Here is an 18,715-nt window from a genome sequence, read left to right on the forward strand (position 1 = left end):
CCACTATTAGTTCAGAATCATGGTCAAAATTCAGTGGACTTGTGACATAACCAACAAGACGTGATTGTATATGTTTATTTCTGATATATGTTATATCATGCTCAATAAATGAATACACTGGGCAATGGCTTGTGAACATCACAATTATGGAATTCAGTTTGACAAAATATATTCAGGTTACAAGCAACTGAAACTTTAACTTCCCACAGACTCTAACTGATGGCAAGAAATAAGTGTTTGCATAAATCAAATATCTTTGGTTTGTCACTCCTTTAACCTACTCAGCAGCTCTCTGTTCTGCATTTAAAAGAGAAACTACTAGTATTATCTACGGCAAAAACATTTCAAATATCTAGTGTTGTTGATTCCCTGCATCAATAGAAGTGCATATAGTCTGTGGAGATTCTTACATATTGATGAATTAATCTGATAGGACTGCTAAGCCCTTGTTAAACATAGATGAGCTTTCCACAACCCATTTATTTCTATGATACAGCACCCTCTTTAAAACCACTTCACTGAAGTCACATCAGGTGGAGACTGAGCAAATTTTGACATCAAAATCTAAAATCTGAGTAATAAGATATCAGCTTTCTAAATTAACTGTTTTAATTCTGCCATCTTTGGGCCAAACCAACTTTATTTCTTGTTTTATGGATTTTTGTCCTCTAAGGCTGGCAGAAAAATATAATTTCCAGTCAAAGTAACATTCCTTTGAAATACTCAAAGTATTTTACTTTTGGCAATTTATGAAGTGAATATGGGTAAAAAACAACAACATAAAAAGTATTTTCTTGTGAGTTTACATTGTTAGCCAATAAAAACATTAGGATTTTATTTTTTGAGCTGGGAAAATTAATTTAAATTTTTTTCTTATTCTTGAAAAAAAAATGGCATGCGGATCAGTAAAACATGAAATAAAATTGGTCTGGCCTTATCATGGAATTATATTTCAGAAAAGAAAACCCACCAAAAACATAAATATTTCCTTCATCAAACATACTCTGAATATACTAGGTGAAGATGCCACCTGAAACAATAGAGTTGATAAAACATAGCACAAACCTTTATGTTTCATTTTGGAATGTTGTATGTACATATGTGTGGGATATTGAAATCAGATGTGCTGGCCTGAAAGCTCTGTTGGTACATACCAGGTTATAAGCCTTGATGCAGACTGGTTGATTCCTCATTTCACTTGATGCAACTTCAGATTGGAGTCTTCACATAGGATTAAATTGTTTGGATTTAGCATCAGTACATACTAGTGAGTTTAGGATCACATAATTCTTTCTTACTACAAGTCTGTCAAGTTATGTAAGATGAAAGGATCTGAAAATAACTTTTGTCAGTAGCTGCTCACAACATGAGAACATCATTTCAGATCTCTACAGCAGGGAATCACTTTCTTTCAAGACTGGAGTTCCATTCAGACAGATGTGTTCAGCTAAACATCAATGTTATGATACACCATGACTATAATAATCTAGAACTACAAAAAGCACATATATCTGCCTTGAGCAAGAATGACTTAACGGTACAAAATAAACAGTATTACATAAAACAAAACAATAGGAGACAGTAATCCTCTATAAATGCATATAAAGAAGCAAAACTGATTGTAAGAAACAGTGCTGGGACTAACATCTGGTAAACCATATTCAGAAAAAGAATGTAGCAGTCACCTTAGTTTCCAGTTGAGTTCATTGTTTTCAGTGTAGAGACCTACTGGTCAGTTTCAGCTAAAAGTTTGCTGCTTGTTGTTCCATTTTAGCTACAGTGGCTACTTATGAATCACTTTTAGCTAAAGGTCGGCCACCTATAAGTGGAATAGAAATCATAAAGCCATGCTATGGAGTCCATGGTGGTCTGACATAGCTGGAAAGTCTAGATTACTGTTGTTTCAGAACAAAGAGTCACTCAACCAGATTTAAGCTGTACTCTGTCAAACATGTGTAATAGGACATGTAAATCAACTCAGCGTAAACATCCAATTTGTAGAATGTTAGTCTACTCTTGAGACTATGGCATAAAAATAGGAAGTTCATGTATTGATATAAAAGAACTATCACAAAATTGTCTGGCCCAGGCTTGATTACTTACAGACTGCTGTAAAAGAGCTGAAATATTGCTGAGTGTGACATTAAACAACCAACTAAACAACCAACCAACCAACCAACCAACCAACCAACCAACCAACCAACCAACCAACCAAGGGACTGCACAGAATTTCTCAAGATGGTCTACCCCAAATCCAATAGTACAAACATACAATGAAGATACACAATACACATACAGCATCATATTACTATTGCGTCTTGACATTGCAAATAATAGGTCCTAGAAACGGGCTACAAAATAACAACACTGTCAGATTTAAAAGTGGACGTTTCAGAAAATGAATACACAAAAAATAGCTCAGGTGGGACTAGAATATCTACACAAATTTATCACAGACTGAGGCACACCTTGCAGATTTGTTTTAAAAAATATTTAAATTTGGATGTGCACTGAATGTAAGACAGGTGCTTGAGTGAGGTTCAATATACATATAACAAAGGAACTGACTACGTCACTGTACAATGTATTAACATCTTTACTTTCATAGCATACAAAACACAAATAATCCACAGTGTCACTCTCCTGAGGTCTCTGTCATCTTTAAAAATATGTCTATTATGACATATATGTCATTGTCTAAATCTGCTAATTACAAAACAATACACATGTAATATAATAAAGAGGGAACTAGTACTACATACATAAGAAGCTGGTTGTGAACTAACATCAACAAAAACTACCATAGTTATAATTCTCCGTTTACATTCTTTTAAGTATGAAGTCGAAACATATTCAGTTTCAGATTTACCTGTTTCACAGTCTAAATAACAATAGGTACAAAATAAAATACAGGCAAACTTTATTCAGTTTTGATCTCAAATTAATTAGTGTTTGTTAAATACACAAAACTCATGTAAAGACATTTTCAACTGCAGCACTTTTGATTGTACTTGTTTTCACCATACTACAATATGTCTGTCCATAAATACAATAACAAACTATTCTAATTTAAAAATGTAAATGGAACACGTCTGCTGCTGCATCTTTGTAACACTTTGCTCTGAAACTTTCAACTGGGTCACTATCCTGGCAACAGGCAAACAGATTTGGTTTTCAAAGAACAAACATCTGCCTTTTAACAATATTAGAACAAAGTACTTTGTTTCTTGAAAGAAATAAAGAAAATTTAGGAATGCTTAATACTTGTGGTAGTAGTAATCTTAGTCAGGATATGACAAAAAGATTGATATTTTATATGACCTATTTTCATACACAGCAATTTAGTGATTGTGGTCTGATTTAGTAAGCACTCAGAACATATCACACAGGTTTGAAATACAATCTGGTTACTTTGTTGTGGGTTGAATTGTTGTGACTGCTTGGTTTATATAAACGTAGGTTACCTTACACTTACTGTAATGAATGAGTTTTGTTTTATGCCGCCTTCAGCAATGCTCTAGCAATATCATGGTGGGGGACACCAGAAATGGACTTCACACATTGTACCCATGAGGGGAATCGAACCTGGGTCTTTGAGCGAACGCTTTAACCATTAGGCTACCCCACCGTCAGTAATGATAATAAATACATGTGTGTAAGAGTGCCTAGTTTCTTGCCCGTTGGTATTATTTCACCAGGTAATGGATGAGTGTGCTCGTCATACTCATTTGGGGAATACACATCAAAACTGGAAGCCCAGTAAAATAAGCAAGACACTGCTGCACTTAGTCATGAGAGTGATTAGTCCATTTGTAATTACCTACACCTTACTGCAGGATATAGCAAATAATATTGTCACTTCTCACCCACTTTTAAATAGAAACATATACAGAATTTTATTTCGCCTCCTAGATACCATTAATGAACAAAAAATAAAACTAAAATCATAACCAAATTATACCACTAAATAGACTTGTCTTTTCCTTTCAAAGCTTTAGTGTAAGAAGTTCAGGTTCATGGAAAAAAATGATCCCACAGGTAATCTAATCCAGACAAAGAAGCAGTATATCTACATATATACCGGCATGTGTCAAAATCAGACAATGAAGATATAATCCCTAACTGTACCTTATAAGCTGAAGGATTATCCATTCAGGATAATCAATGTCATGAATGTCACTGGGTCCTACAGAAAACAGCACCTTAAGACAAGTTGTCATCTTGCTACTTAACACAAAATTTTCACACCCTGAGGTCATCAATGTAACAAAAAGAAGTAAAGACTAGAAAAACAATAATCTCAGGCTTGGCATTGGTATTTGAATGAGATGGAAATCCAATAAATGTTATTGGAAAAGACACATGGTTAAACCTTAGTCTCTTTGAGTCTGTGCTCAACTGGTACAACAAACATATAATATCATTTACTTAGAGGTACGCATCCATTTAAATTTACACTGTGTTTAATACTGGCTCAAGAGATGCCTTTTTTTTTGTTTTTGAAATGCTGCACCTTGATAGGTCCCCTTCTTCCTGTCACATAACCCAAACAAAATATTCTGATGGCAAATAGATATACATCAACTACTACAATCAATCTACCAACTGAGCAGTCTCTGATACAAATCACATCTCATTGATACTCGGATCAACAGTCTGTATCAACAGGTCGACTAACACTACGATTATCTTGTAGCTACCTCAGTAGTATTTTAAAACATGTTTCACATGCCAAATAGACCAAAGAAGCAACCTGGCAGTAACAAAGAACACCAGGAACCATTTGCTTTTTTATGATTATTTCACCAACATGTAAAACTTGTTTTAAAATACCACTGTTGCCACTACAAGATAACTCATACTGGCAACTTCTACTAGAACTGATACTATGAGTATACTTGTGATAGACAGTCAATGTGTCAAGTCATGCTTTACTATATGAAGACCATATGGTGTTAGCTTCACAAAGAGAATTGAAGATAAATGAGTCAAAATCCAAAACGGAAACAAAACACTAGCACTATGGTGAAGATGTTGGCACAATACATCTCATAATAAATCAATATTTTTTATTCAAAATGGGAACTGAATATAGCACTTCATTTTAATATATTTTCAGTCCAGCACATAGATATAAGTTTCTACATTTCCAAATACAGATTATAAAGTTGTACTAATACAAAAACAAACATTTCTGTAAATTCCACCAAGTCGATACTGCACTTCATTAAGCTGAGGGCTGGCATGGTCGCTCATCAGTACAATATAAACAGGGTAGGAAACCAAGATTATCACCATGGTAAACAAAATTACAAAAAAATCAGGCTACAAGTGAGGTGCTGATGTTAATATATTCATGTTAGAGAAAATGCTGAAAAAAAGACTGATATTTCTATTTGTGTATGAGGTAAATTGTAGGAACAAGATGTCTTCAAGCAGTTTGTTTGTAATTAGGAGATGACGCCAAGAAATTGTTTGGAAGATTAACATGTAGCCAGGTTTATCAAAATAATGGTTGACAACATAGTCACCTTTGTCAACTATATTATCATGGCTACTAACTCAAAAACACATTATTTACTATTGTTCCTTCAGTTTGTGCGTTAATGACTGTATTTTTGATTGAAGTCAGGCTCTGAAGGTCGACAGCTACTCTTGACAAAGATAAAAACTTTGTTTCAACATCACACTAATTGAAAGTGTTTTGATTGCTGTCAGTGTGAGCTACATGCTGAGCACTTTAGCACTAAGACTGATTAATGGAATGGGACCAAGGGACTCAATTCTCATCATTGAAGAAGACTAGCAGTGAATCGCAACCAGTGTTCTCTCTCATAAAGGGACTTTAGAACTATGATGAATGTAACATCTATAATTTAACAGATTTACAACAATTAGTCATAAGATCACTGGGAAGGGTCCAGCCTAAAACCTTTAGTCCAATAACAAGCAAAGCCAAATCCATGTTAAAATTGAGCATGTTTGTAGATGGGTTCTTGGCACAGGCAAAATTATAAAGCACCACCACTAATGATCCCTTAACATCTAACATCAGTATAATATCTAAGAAAACAACAGACTGTATGGTTAGTGTATTTTCAGACCACTCCTTCCTGATCTCAGTGAAGTTTCTGGATCTACATAGATTTATAAATGCAATTCATAAACTAATTAAAACCAAATAATCCTACTGTACAAAGGTTTTACAAAAAAGTGTCCCAGGGACTCCCAATAACAATCTGGTAACTTAAGGTACCAGTAAAGTCACCAAACAGTGTTGTAGTCGATACTATCATATTTGATGATTATATTAATTAGAGGACCTTACATTTCTTGTCACGAACTTGTTTGACAGAATATCACTATGTGTCTCTTGGCACACAGTACATTTCATTGCATCCACTAAATACATTTGTTTATACTTTACACATTTTTGGGGGGTTTTGGTGTAAAACCCTGATTTCGATAGTCACATAACATGGGTGCCATCATACTATTCATAGTCATGAAATAACTCAAACCATCAATATTTGTATGCTTCCACAAGATTTGTTATATCTCAAAGGCATGTTTGATTTTTTTTTGCTTAAAAAAAGAGAGAAGTAATATGTAAAATCGATCATACAAAAAAGATATGCATATTTGATCACTTTTCAATATGAGTATTCTTTGAGGATGAGCAAACACTGTTAAATACTCAAGTGTTAAACAGGTTACATGTCTAACTTATGACATTGCAAACAATAACATTGCACAAGCAGGCCAAGAACATGGATAATTAATCAAGATCTGTTTAATATCCGACTAGGTAACATTAATATTTGGCATACATAATTAAATAGAAATAACAGTAATAACAATAAAAGGTTGTGTGAGACTCGGTTTCAATAATTTGCCTATGATCATCATGAGTGTTCTACATCATAGTACTCACAAAGAACCTCATCAACTGATGCATCACCATGGTAACATTGTTAAACACACATACCAATGCTACTGCCAGAAATACTGCATACAACAAGTAAATATTCCCTCGCTTGGTGGGATAATAACACCACAATCAATACTGTTGGCTTACAAAAAATTCAAATGAACAGTAATACAACGCACTTCATTCATAACATGTTTACAGTTAATATACACTTGTCAACCTAAAGATGACTTACTTGGAAGCTGCTCAAAACTTTCAAAAGACATACACCTGCTAGCAACATTTCAAAATCTTACACAAAAAGATACATACATTTAAAGACAATTTGCGTCTAAAAGTGAAACTATGCAAAAATTACAAATGTGTTTTTGTACATTACAATAAAGCTTCTGCTGTCAGGGAAGTCTTTTTAAAGACTGGGTGTTAAAAAATAAATGCTTGACCGTAACATCTTCCTATAGGCAGCACCGACTAGAACACAGAAACGTTATCACCAGGGTTTAGCTCTCACAGGGACAAGGACATGTGACATATTAGAAGGAAAGTGATTACCTTGGAAAGAGATTCACAGCCAAACCAGGCCATTAGTCAGGGTTTCCCTGATGCAGAAATTTTGTGTATTTCAATCAATGTTTGTTGAAAATACTCAGATTAACTCTTATGTTGGGTCGAGTTGAAGCAACAAAAAGTCGCCCGATTCTCAGGATAAAATACATAAACATATTTCTATGACTGAATTAATTTGTTAACAGAAATTCTTTTTTTATGTATAAATCATCTATTAGTAAATGCAAATGAATCTCTGGAAGGAAGCGAGGGAGTCTCCACTGAAAATACTTAACGGTCTATAACCCACACAGTTAGTAACCTTTCTAGAGATGTTTCGTATTTATATGGTAGAAACTGTTCAAAATTAAGAAAAGAATGTTCTGAAGGTAAACATATTTCATTATTTTTATATAATAAAGAGACAAAAGATCAACAAAAGTTCAAGACATCTGAGAGGCTTAAGTGTTGGAATACCACTGTTGCTATTTTCAGCATCACCATCAACACAGTAAATTATCAGACACGACTGAAGAGTCTACCTATGAATATAGTGTAAATATGTGCATTACACAATAATTACAGATACAGGTCAAATGTTTCTCTGTACCTTAACCACCTAATCTGTCACATGATATAATGAAATTCTTAGCACAAAGTTTCCTGTTCTAACATGAGCTGTGAGTACCTTCCACCTGTTATATCACCTCTTATGCTCACAGTGGCATGTTCCATTGCAGTAAAGGCAGAGTCCACTATGCTGGAAAGGGTGTTCAGATCTTGCAGCAGCTGAAGGTTGATATTGGTGTAGAACCTCCAGAGGGGAAGGGTTTATGGACCTCTGGCTTCAGGTCGTGCTCACGGGCTTGTTTTGTCAAATCTCTGGCAATGTCCATGAACAACTTCTCCACGTTATCAGCTTCTTTGGCAGATGTTTCCATGAATTTCATTTCGTATCTCTCAGAAAACTGTTGGCCAACGTGTGTAGGCAGCTCTCTCTTATTTATCTGATCTGTCTTATTTCCTGAAAATAATGGTCCAGACTAAAAACTTTTATGCAGGATTTGGGGGTAGAAAGTTTTACTACCAAGAATTTTTATGGACTGTTAATATAATTCGTGGCAAGTGTGATGATGATTTTTATGGAAAAGCATGTAGAATGTGAATTATTCCCCTTAAAATTGATATACAAAGTAAGTGAACACCCCACCCTGCATGTCATGTACAATGACACCCCCCTAGCACATCTGTACAAAATTGATGAAATCCTTACACCCCCTAAACAAAATGGCCAGCCCCCCTGCCACCCACCCTTAGAGTTATACCAAACCCCCCCACCCCCCAAAAACCATATATATAACAATAAAAAATCAGTTTGAATCATATTAGTTGCATGGTCATTACGGCTGACATTTAGATTGATGTTAAAAGGTTCTGGATGACCGTGTTCTGTTCTGTGAACTCACCGACTAGATAAGCAAGGACCTTAGTACTGGCATACATCTCAATCTCTCGCAGCCACTGAGGCAAGCTCTCAAATGACGTCTGACAGCAGACATCATACACCAGAATAAGAGCATTGGCAGAATGATAGTAACTCTGGGTGATGGAGCGGAATCTCTCCTGGCCTGCAGTATCCCAGATCTGCAGCTGAAAACATGAAGCAATAATAACACATTGGATATAGTTCTCACAGTAGAATATACACTTGAATACAGAGACACTGTGAGCATCTGACACAACCGGGAGTTGTTTTTACTTCACACTTAGTATATTCCAGTTATATGACAGCCGACCATTTGATATTGTGTATAATATTGTGAACCATGATCAGGACAACAATTCTAACAAGAGTCATCAGAAGATGACATATGCCCCAGTCCAAGTAAACTTATCCTCAGTACTTTTCGTTACACTCCACAACTGAGTCTAACAAAACCTTAAGGGAGGTCACGTCAGGTAACCTTCGAGATTGACCAATCAGAACACAGATTACCAAATTGCGAAATACCTTTTGAATTTTTATCTCGAAAAGGTTCGTACCCAAATGATTCTGAAGGCTATTTAGCGTATGCTCGCTTCTGGGTGATGCACACGGTGTACATACAACCATGACAACAGTGAGTAAACAGTCGCTGAAAACAGTGTTTTTGGCAATATTCAAGGATGTCATCTTGCGGAAATATTAGCTAATGGTAACCATGTCAACAGAAACCCAAAAGCGTATATACTGCAGGTCAAATAATTGTGTTATATGCTGATTTTTGTATGTGGGGAGTGAGTGAGTTTAGTTTTACACAGCACTCAGCAATATTCCAGCTATATGGCAGCAGTCTGTAAATAATAGAGTCTGGACTAGACAATCCAATGATCAACAGCATGAGCATCGATCTGTGCAATTGGGAACCGATGACATGTGTCAACCAAGTCCCGTTAGTCGCCTCTTACGACAAGCATAGTCGCCTTTTTTGGCAAGCATGGGTTGCTGAAGGCCTATTCTACCCTGGGACCTTCATGGGTTGTATGTGGAGAGATCTGTGTCAGTGACCTGAATCCCTCCGATCCCTAAATAGTAGCCGTTGTCTGATTGGTTAAATCTATTTAATCATCTCTCGTTTGGTTGGATGGTCATTGGTCGCTCAAAGGTTACCTGATGCAACCTTCCACTAGGTTTTGTTAGACTCAGTGGTGGAGTGTAACGAAATACATTGAGACTAAGTTTACCACATATTTGAAAGGACAAATCATCTGACAGTTACTAGATGCTTTCTAGACTAAGTTTGAATCATTTCCATGGAAATCATGAAAAATATAAATGCCATAATATTATATGTAAACAGCAAGAGGCACCACTTCAAGATCTGTGTCATATATCTGCCAAGATTTGTTGAAAGATATAAAATGTTGTGCTCTGCAAACGAATCCCATCCTTCCCTTTAGAGACTTAAGTCCAAATTGTTTCCATGGAAACTAGGAAAATTAAATGAGTGAGTGAGTTTAGTTTTACATCGCACTTAGCAATATTCCAGCTATATGGCGACGGTCTGTAAATAATCGAGTCTGGACCAGACAATCCAGTGATCAACAACATTACACCCTTTTATGGCAAGCATGGGTTGCTGAAGGCCCATTCTACCCCGGGACCTTCACAGGGCAGGAGGATTAAAAATGACAAAATCTGCAAATAGCAAAAGGTACCACTTTGTGGTCTGCCTCTACTATCTACCAAGTTTTGCTGAAAGATATTAGAAAATTTTCAAGTTGTAAGGTATGCTCCAGAAACAAAGCCCACACCTCCAATTAGAGTAAGGCCAAAACGTTCCATGGAAAAGAGTTAAAAAAATAAAAACTGTAAATAGCAAAAGGCACAACCATAGGTTCAGTTTCTTTTATCTACCAATTTGGGTCTAAAAATATTGATCGGTTCTTGAGTTATGCTTTGGAAACAAAACGATTATGGATGGACGGACTGACTGACAGACGAGGCGTTAACCATATTCCCCCCCATTAAATGTTGGGGGGATAAGAAACAGACCCATAGCTTCGCCTAAAGCATAACTTAATGGGGACATAATAGAGCACAGTGGTGAAGTGGTTAGCACGCTTCCCTCTCAAAGGCATCGATCCAAATCCCAGTGTAGACACCAACATCTGTGTCCTGGGTCTCCTTCTGTATTGTATTCTTGGGCAAGGCACTTTGTCCACATTGCACTCAGTCCACCCATCCACCCAACTCTTGAGCAGATGTACTGACCTATACAGTCGCACTAAGCCCTTAGTAGTAGCTTTGTAAGTACAATTCCATCAAGGTAATAATGTAACACTGGAGAGCAGCATCAAGTTGGATTCTTGGGGCAAAGATTATTATTATTATTTACAGATTAAGATTGAAATGCAGCAGAGAGGGTTTGGTTGATCCTGGCATAGTCAGGCCAGTAAGGCTCATCATCAGCTCAGGGCCCTCACCCCCTCTACACACAGCCCAGACAGCGAATGGGACTTCTTCCAGAAAACACTGCCTAGTCGAACCCACCAAGAACTTTTCGGAGAATAGGGAGGCTCCCTAACACTGCAGCCTTCTGCATTACCCAGATGGTCCGAAGGGCTGTGCTCCTGGTGGAGAACCCAGGCACTCTCCTGATCTGCGCCAAGAGATCAGGAGGTACCAAACCAAGGGCACCGAGAACAATGGGGAACCTGACGACAATGTACTTGGGATGCAGGCGAGACATTTCAAAGGCGAGGTCTGCATATTTATCATGCTTTTCCTGAATCTTGCCAATCACATTGCTGTCAAAAGGGACAGAAAATTCTATGATATAAATAATTTCATTAGTTTTATCAAAAAGAACAAGATCAGGTTTGTTGGCAGGAATTCGTCTCAGGCTGTATATTGGCCTATTCCAGAGAAGTTTAAAAGCATCATTTTCCAGGACACCCTGGACATGTTCAGGGTCGTACCATGGATGGACCTCGGAGTCAAAGCCACAGGCATGGCGGAGACGATAGAGCCATGCCATCATGTCTTTAAAGATATGCTGTTTGTGCCAAGGAAGGGCATCCACTGACAAGGTGTTGGACAGTCTCTGTGAATTCATTGCAAAGACGACATTTCATATTGATATTTTCTTTAAGAATAACATTCTGGCGATTGCGAGTGGGAAGTGACTGGTCCTGAGCAGGAAAAAGGAAGCCCTCAGTTTCACATTTGAGACCAGCCGACTTCATCCAGGCGAAGGAGTCAGTTGGATTGCTGTTCGGTTCCACACACTGCATGTACACGCGATGCAATGGCTTCTCAGAAAGCTTCTCCACAAAGGACCGACTCTGGGCAGATTTGGTAAAGGACTTCACCTGGTTTACTCCCATCGCTGTATCGTCCAGCAGTACATCACCATGAGCAAAATCAACTTCAAATTTCAGATTGTGTCCAACAACCTTGGCACGCTTAAAAAAGCTGTGGAATTCCTTGCTTTCATCGTGAGTCTTGACATGCATCACCAGAGGATCATCCGCTAAATAAATATGTGCAAAAGTACACAATAAAACACTGTCATGAAGAGCTTCCACATTAATTAAACCCCGACCTCCCGAATTGATTGGCATGTATAAACGATTAAGAGAGGAACGAGAGTGGTCTGCTCTGTTATCAGACATGATCCTTCTGGTCAGGCGGTCAAGACCCTGGATGTCTTGGTTTGTCCAATCAACCACTCCAAAGGAATAGGAGAGGACTGGCACAGCAAAAGTATTGGTGGCTTTGACCTTGTTTCGAGCATTTAGCTCTGAGCTCCAGATTTTCTTTAAACAAGATTTATACTCGGCCCGAAGTTCATCTTGAATCTGGGCATTCTGGAGCTTGTCTCGAACTTGCATTCCTAGATAGGTGTAGCCCTTATCTTCCACAAGATGCTCAATAACTCCTCCCCCTTGTAACTTGACTGATCCATCATTAGTTACCTTGCCACATTTCAAATGAAGAGTATTACATTTGTCAAGTTCAAATGTCATGCCAATATCATCAGAGAAGGACTCGACAAGGAGAACCTGTTCTTTCAAATTGGTATCTCCTTTGGCAAGGAGCTCGATGTCATCCATATAGAGGAGATGAGTAAGAGGTGTTGGGGATCTGTGCTGAGGAGGTCCGGGATGGTACCCTTCCTCCCTGTTGAGCAGAAAACTCAAAGGATTTAGTGACAGACAAAAAAGCAAAGGACTGAAGGAGTCCCCCTGAAATATTCCATTTCTGATTGGAATAGATTCCGAAGTCTGCAACTGCCCTTGCGAGTACATCTCAAGTTGAGTCGACCAGCAACTCATTAAAGACTTGAGTAAATCAAGTAGTCGCTCAGGGAGGTCAATACACTGAAGAGACTTCAGAATCCATTCGTGAGGGACAGAGTCATATGCCTTTTTGTAGTCTATCCAGCACATGGAGAGGTTGCGATGATATGTTTTAGCCTCTTCCAAAATCATTTTCTGTACAAGAAGTTGATCCTTGCACCCAGTGTGCAAAATAATTTCCAAATTTTGCTAGCCAGTTGGGCTTGCTACGCCTGAAAGTTACTTGCCCATAAAATAATTCACCAGCCCAAAACATGAATAAAGAAATTAAGCAGAAGATTACAAAAAGGTAAAATTCCATTCATAACAAGTAAGAAAATTTATGTCTGAATAGCTAACATATTCTGTTTAAGCTCAAATAACTTGATTAAGTCATCTTAAAGCTGCTATTATCATGAGCATTTCCATCCTTCCATCCTTCATGACTTAAAAGTGTGTTATAACTTAAAGGTCACATGCAACATAAAATACAACTTTGTAGATTCTTATACCTTTCGGTATGCACTTACCGAAACAAATCATCAAAAATGCCAATTCAACCTATAAAGTTGAAAAAAATATGTGATGAAAGAAAAAAAACCTGCAAAATCAGAGTTAAAACGATTCACTAAATTTCCACCAGTGCTGGGGGAAAAAGTGGTTTCAACAGTTGTGCTGTGCTGCGCCCATAGTGCATGTGCAGTGAATGGGTTCGCGGAGCTTCAAACAGAATGCATGCCTGGAGTATGAGGTCGTGAGCAGTAGTCTAATCTTGGTTGTGTAAACAAACAAATAAATAATCTCATCGTTACAAAAAGAACTTGTTGATTGTGGTAAACAGCCTCTGTCACAGAGAAAGGTCAATGTCTGGTTTATTGACACCCATATGTCTGCCTGCCTGTCTGCTAAAGACAATATGCAATACACAGCTTCAATCATTGACCACATGCAATTTGAACTTAACACCTATCAGGCTATACGCCATAAACAAAATGCAACATTATGTAATGAGGTAGGTGTGATACTTGTACACATGACATGTTTTCATGTCTGTGGGTTGCAATCAAACTACATCCATTTTTCTCGGATGACTGGATCTGACGGAAACTGGTGCAAAACTCTTGTCAGTTTCAAGTCCTGCTTTGTACTTGGACAAATGACAGTTTCCAGCCACGCAGTAGTTCACCATCTCTACTCAGATGATTTTTGATTGGATCGAATACAAATTCAGTGAATATGTATTTACAAAACCCAACATCTCTGTATACATTCTTTATGGATAACAGCTTCTTTTAGTTTATATGATTTTGTTTGACAATGGTATATGAATCCATACTGAAACGACACATCAATTACAATAAAAGAAATTGTTACCCATGAAGAATCTTACATACGTCTTAAATGCCCATCAAACAGATCATCTTTCTGTACACACAAATGAGCCCTTTGCGTATCAGCAAATGAATCAGCAAATTGGAGGTCGTCATTACCCTTGAGCGCACACCCACCCGCTAAGACTGGGTTCGGTCTCCCGAGGGTTTCGTTTCGAGGAAAGTAAGCTTAAGTACAAAATATTGCACTTTTGAATCGCGATTGCACACTTATATTTTTGTTTATTTGTTTTTTTACAAGTAGCAATGTATATTATATGTCATGAATAAGTGATAATTGTGTTTTAATTATCTTTGATTTTTTGGTTGCATGTGACCTTTAACATTAATAACAAATAGTAGACAGTGATATATTTACAAAATAACCCACAAAAAATGCCCAGACTTTCTGGCCCCACTGGAAATTTACTAGCAACAGGCTATCAGGCCAGTGGCTATTTTGCAAACTGCAAGAAATCCCTACTAGGTACTTCCACATATAAACGTTTATACTAGAGTTGCGCAACTCACTTTATGGAGTTGCTTCCCTTTTGCAACCACAGTCACAGTTTTGTTTCTTACATCCTTTTGAGTGAAATGACTAAAGATGTTTTAAATTTAGTATGCCAGAAAGTTACTGGGGACATATTTTAACTAGGAATCGCAATATGGAAGATCATTAGTAGTTCCACATGAGGATGAGTGAGTATGATTTACACCACTTTTAGCAATTTTCCAACAATATCACGGTGGGGTACACCAGGAATGGACTTCTCACATTGTACCCATGTGGGGGAATCAAAACCAAGGTCTTTGGCATGATGAGCAAAGACTTTAACCTCTTCCACATCAGAGTGAGTGAGTGAGTTTAGTTTTACACCGCACACAGCAATATTCCAGCTATATGGCGGTGGTTTGCAAATAATCCAGTCAACATGAGCATCGATCTGCGCAACTGGGAACCGATGACATGTGGCAACCAAGTCAGCGAGTCTGACCACCTGATCCCGTTAGTTGCCTCTTTCAACAAGCATAGTTGCCTTTTATGGTAAGCATGGGTTGATGAAGGCCTATTCTACCCTGGGACCTTCAAAGGTCCTTCCACATGAGAACATGCATAGTCCATGCTCATTTCTTATGTCCATTACAGTGAAATAACTGAAAGTTGTTTTACATAAAATATGCAAGAAGTATCACCATAACCCATCTGAACTTTCCTTTGTTTACAGACACGCATGAATAACTTGAATCAAGACCAGACCATACCATTATTCAATGTATCATTATATCTTTATCACCTCTAAAAGGTGAGAAAGTATATACTGATGAAAGAAGCAGGCATTTGTCAAGGCCTGCTAGAGGATAACATATGGAACTGTCTGTACCAAATTTCAGTGACAATCCAAAATCTGAAGTCGAAATACCAGCTCATTTTAAATAAAAATATGTTATACTATGACTTTGAGTAAGCGACTTCTATTGAACACATCTACTTCCCCACAAATAACCATTGCTTTCTTACAAATACCTGCAAAGATCATTAGCCTGGAATTTGTGATTAGTCCCTGATCAGTTCTACTCTGTTTAACAATGCACTCAGCAATATTCAAGCTATAAGGCAGTAGTCTGTAAATAACGGAGTCCTGACCAGACAATTCAGTGCAACTGATGGCATTAACTTCCAGGTTTACCACCACTACAAGACTAAATCCAACACTGAACAACAGATTACTGAACATTTACCTTGACTTTCTCTCCTTCCACTTCCACTGTTTTTATCATGAAGTCCACGCCTATGGTGGCACCCTGCCCCGGAGGGAACAAACCCTGAAAGAGATACAGTCTGGTCATTTAGACTAACTGGACAATCAAACTATTGTACATACTGAGGAATCAGGGTGCTGTCATCAACAGGTGCTCATATTCAGCATTTGACAAGAGGAATCATACTGTAAAGGCAAGGAAAGGTAAAAACTATGGACTGTGATTCTGTTGTGAACTTCAAATGCCACAAATTTGACAGCTTCTTAAAATACTAGGCTTAATTCCTTTACCACTACTATTTGACACTGTGTGAGAAAACCATTTAAGAACACAAATATCCTGTTGTTGACCTACATTATAGGATTCAGATGCTTGATGCTTAGAAAGAAGATGGTGCATAAAATATCCATGACAACATTGAACATATCCTTCATTCCAACAATTTACTCACCTTATGACACACACACCTGCCATAAGTAATCTATCATGTTATGTAGCAGGAAGTATTGTTTGATTTATACCGCTTTTAGCAATATTCCAACAATATCAATCTCACACATTCTACCCATGTAGGGAATCAAACCAGATCTTCAGTGAGACAAGCACACACTTCAACCACTAGGCTACCCCAGTGCCCTGGTTATATTTCAAGACTAGAAATGTACTTACATGAAACATGTGAATCTATCCAAATAAGGGCACTGCACTTCACATAACTGGACCAACATATGGGATTTCATATATACAATAAACATTTGAAAAGACTGAGAATAAGAAACTCACCTGAGTAAATCTCCGTACTAAGCATGTTTTGCCAACACCAGCATTACCAATGAGAACAACCTTAAACAGATATTTGTAGTCTTCCATGTGTGACAGATGTTATGCAGCAGTTTTCTGAAATTAAATATATTAAAAGACATATTCAGTAAGAAATTGCTGCTTGGTGATAGTGAAAAGCATATTTTCCACAAAATCCATATTGTAATAGAAATCAATGATAGTCACTGAACAAATGAATCAAGAGAATGAGGCAATTGATGTGACAGGTCATTCTTGTTTGCTGGTCATGTTTTAATGGAGCATCCTAAAAAACGAAATGCAATATCTCAGTTCCATGCAGGGTACTAATGCACTGCAATTTTGTTGTGCCATAAAGTCAAGGGAAACAGACTTTGAAGTCTTGCATTTCATCCAAGAGCAAAGCAGTGCCATGAGCTTTTCCCCTCCTGTTGATAATGAACTGGCAGTTGATAGGATGCCATTTGCATCCACAGTGACACTAAAATATTATTTGTCGGATATAAGCTGTACCAAGAAGATAATAATATATTTTTATCACTGATAAAACCCAACAAATATGCCTGTTTGTGTAAAATCCTCATTATACCAACACATGCTGACAAACAAACACATTCTTCATAGTGATGTTTCGGAGCCTAGCGGATAAACCACAATATACTAAGTGAAGAATTGCAGGTTCGCATCCGTGTATTGGCACAGAATATTGTAAGTTTTCAATACGGGGATATTCTACGACAAAATTCAGTACTAGCAAGACAAATTACATGTAAGATAGAGCAAAGTCAAGGACTATTCCTAAGAAAATGCCAGGGCCATTCTATAGCAAATCCTTGGGACTGGACATATCTGCAGAACATCCCCTGGGATTTCTTGCAGAATGCCTGCAAAACTGCCAGCAGACCTAGCAAGACAACAGAGTGATGTTACTGGTGATTTACAAGTTACCCAAAACACTAGACCGATCTTATTGCTACACAGACAATTACTTCAGTTCATTCCAATGTAATATTCAATCACTCTCTTAATGAAATATAATAATCTTTGGAAAAAAAGACGAATTTATAAAACAACGGGAATTGTTATTTAGGTTTTTCAATTTCGGAGTTTTAAGCAAAGGCTGGAACTGACACTATCACAATCTGAATAAGAAATAATTACAAAAGTCATATTCACATAAGCAATAGTTCAGAATAACAACAGTTCTGTCAGAACGCACTTTTTTCCACCAATCAAATGAGATGTTTTGCAGTAAATCTGAATCTATTTCAGCTATATTTACCCTTCAGTCTCTGTAAAGCTCGCAGTCTACACTGGAATTATGTTTGTGCCAAGCTATATAGACTAACACTTATGAGCAATAACCTTACAACAGAATTGTACTCATTGCTGACACAATAACATAAGACGTGGAGTTGGTCGACATTACAGTTGAAGGAAGTAAATAGGATGTAGATGACGTCATGAGACCGTTTTTGTA

At 37.4% G+C, this 18,715-nt stretch overlaps 2 protein-coding genes across 2 annotated transcripts in view; both read right to left on the bottom strand.

The window, feature by feature from the left end:
- The window catches only part of LOC137274430 (putative Ras-related protein Rab-33), a 107,934-nt gene that overhangs the window by 52,247 nt on the left and 36,972 nt on the right, over positions 1 to 18,715 (bottom strand). The window lies entirely within an intron of this gene.
- On the bottom strand, positions 62 to 18,706 carry LOC137274422 (ras-related protein Rab-30-like). Its single transcript, XM_067807594.1, has 5 exons — positions 18,518 to 18,706; positions 17,218 to 17,331; positions 16,414 to 16,497; positions 8,944 to 9,127; positions 62 to 8,501 (listed from the first exon to the last, which is right to left on the bottom strand). Exons 2-5 carry the CDS (start codon positions 17,302 to 17,304, stop codon positions 8,251 to 8,253), a joined length of 606 nt encoding a protein of 201 aa, XP_067663695.1. The 5' UTR covers positions 17,305 to 17,331; positions 18,518 to 18,706; the 3' UTR covers positions 62 to 8,250.

This window comes from Haliotis asinina, chromosome 2 (assembly GCF_037392515.1).
Source record: "Haliotis asinina isolate JCU_RB_2024 chromosome 2, JCU_Hal_asi_v2, whole genome shotgun sequence".
Lineage (NCBI taxonomy): Eukaryota > Metazoa > Mollusca > Gastropoda > Lepetellida > Haliotidae > Haliotis > Haliotis asinina.

Bases quoted from the DNA above. Each gene is read 5' to 3' on its own strand.
- LOC137274422 (XM_067807594.1), bottom strand. From the start codon at position 17,304: ATGGAAGACTACAAATATCTGTTTAAGGTTGTTCTCATTGGTAATGCT. The intron at 9,128-16,413 runs GTAAATGTTCAG...TCATGTTTTCAG, and splicing joins TGGAAGGAGAGAAAGTCAAG to CTGCAGATCTGGGATACTGC. The intron at 8,502-8,943 runs GTGAGTTCACAG...CATTATTTTCAG, and splicing joins GGTCCTTGCTTATCTAGTCG to GAAATAAGACAGATCAGATA.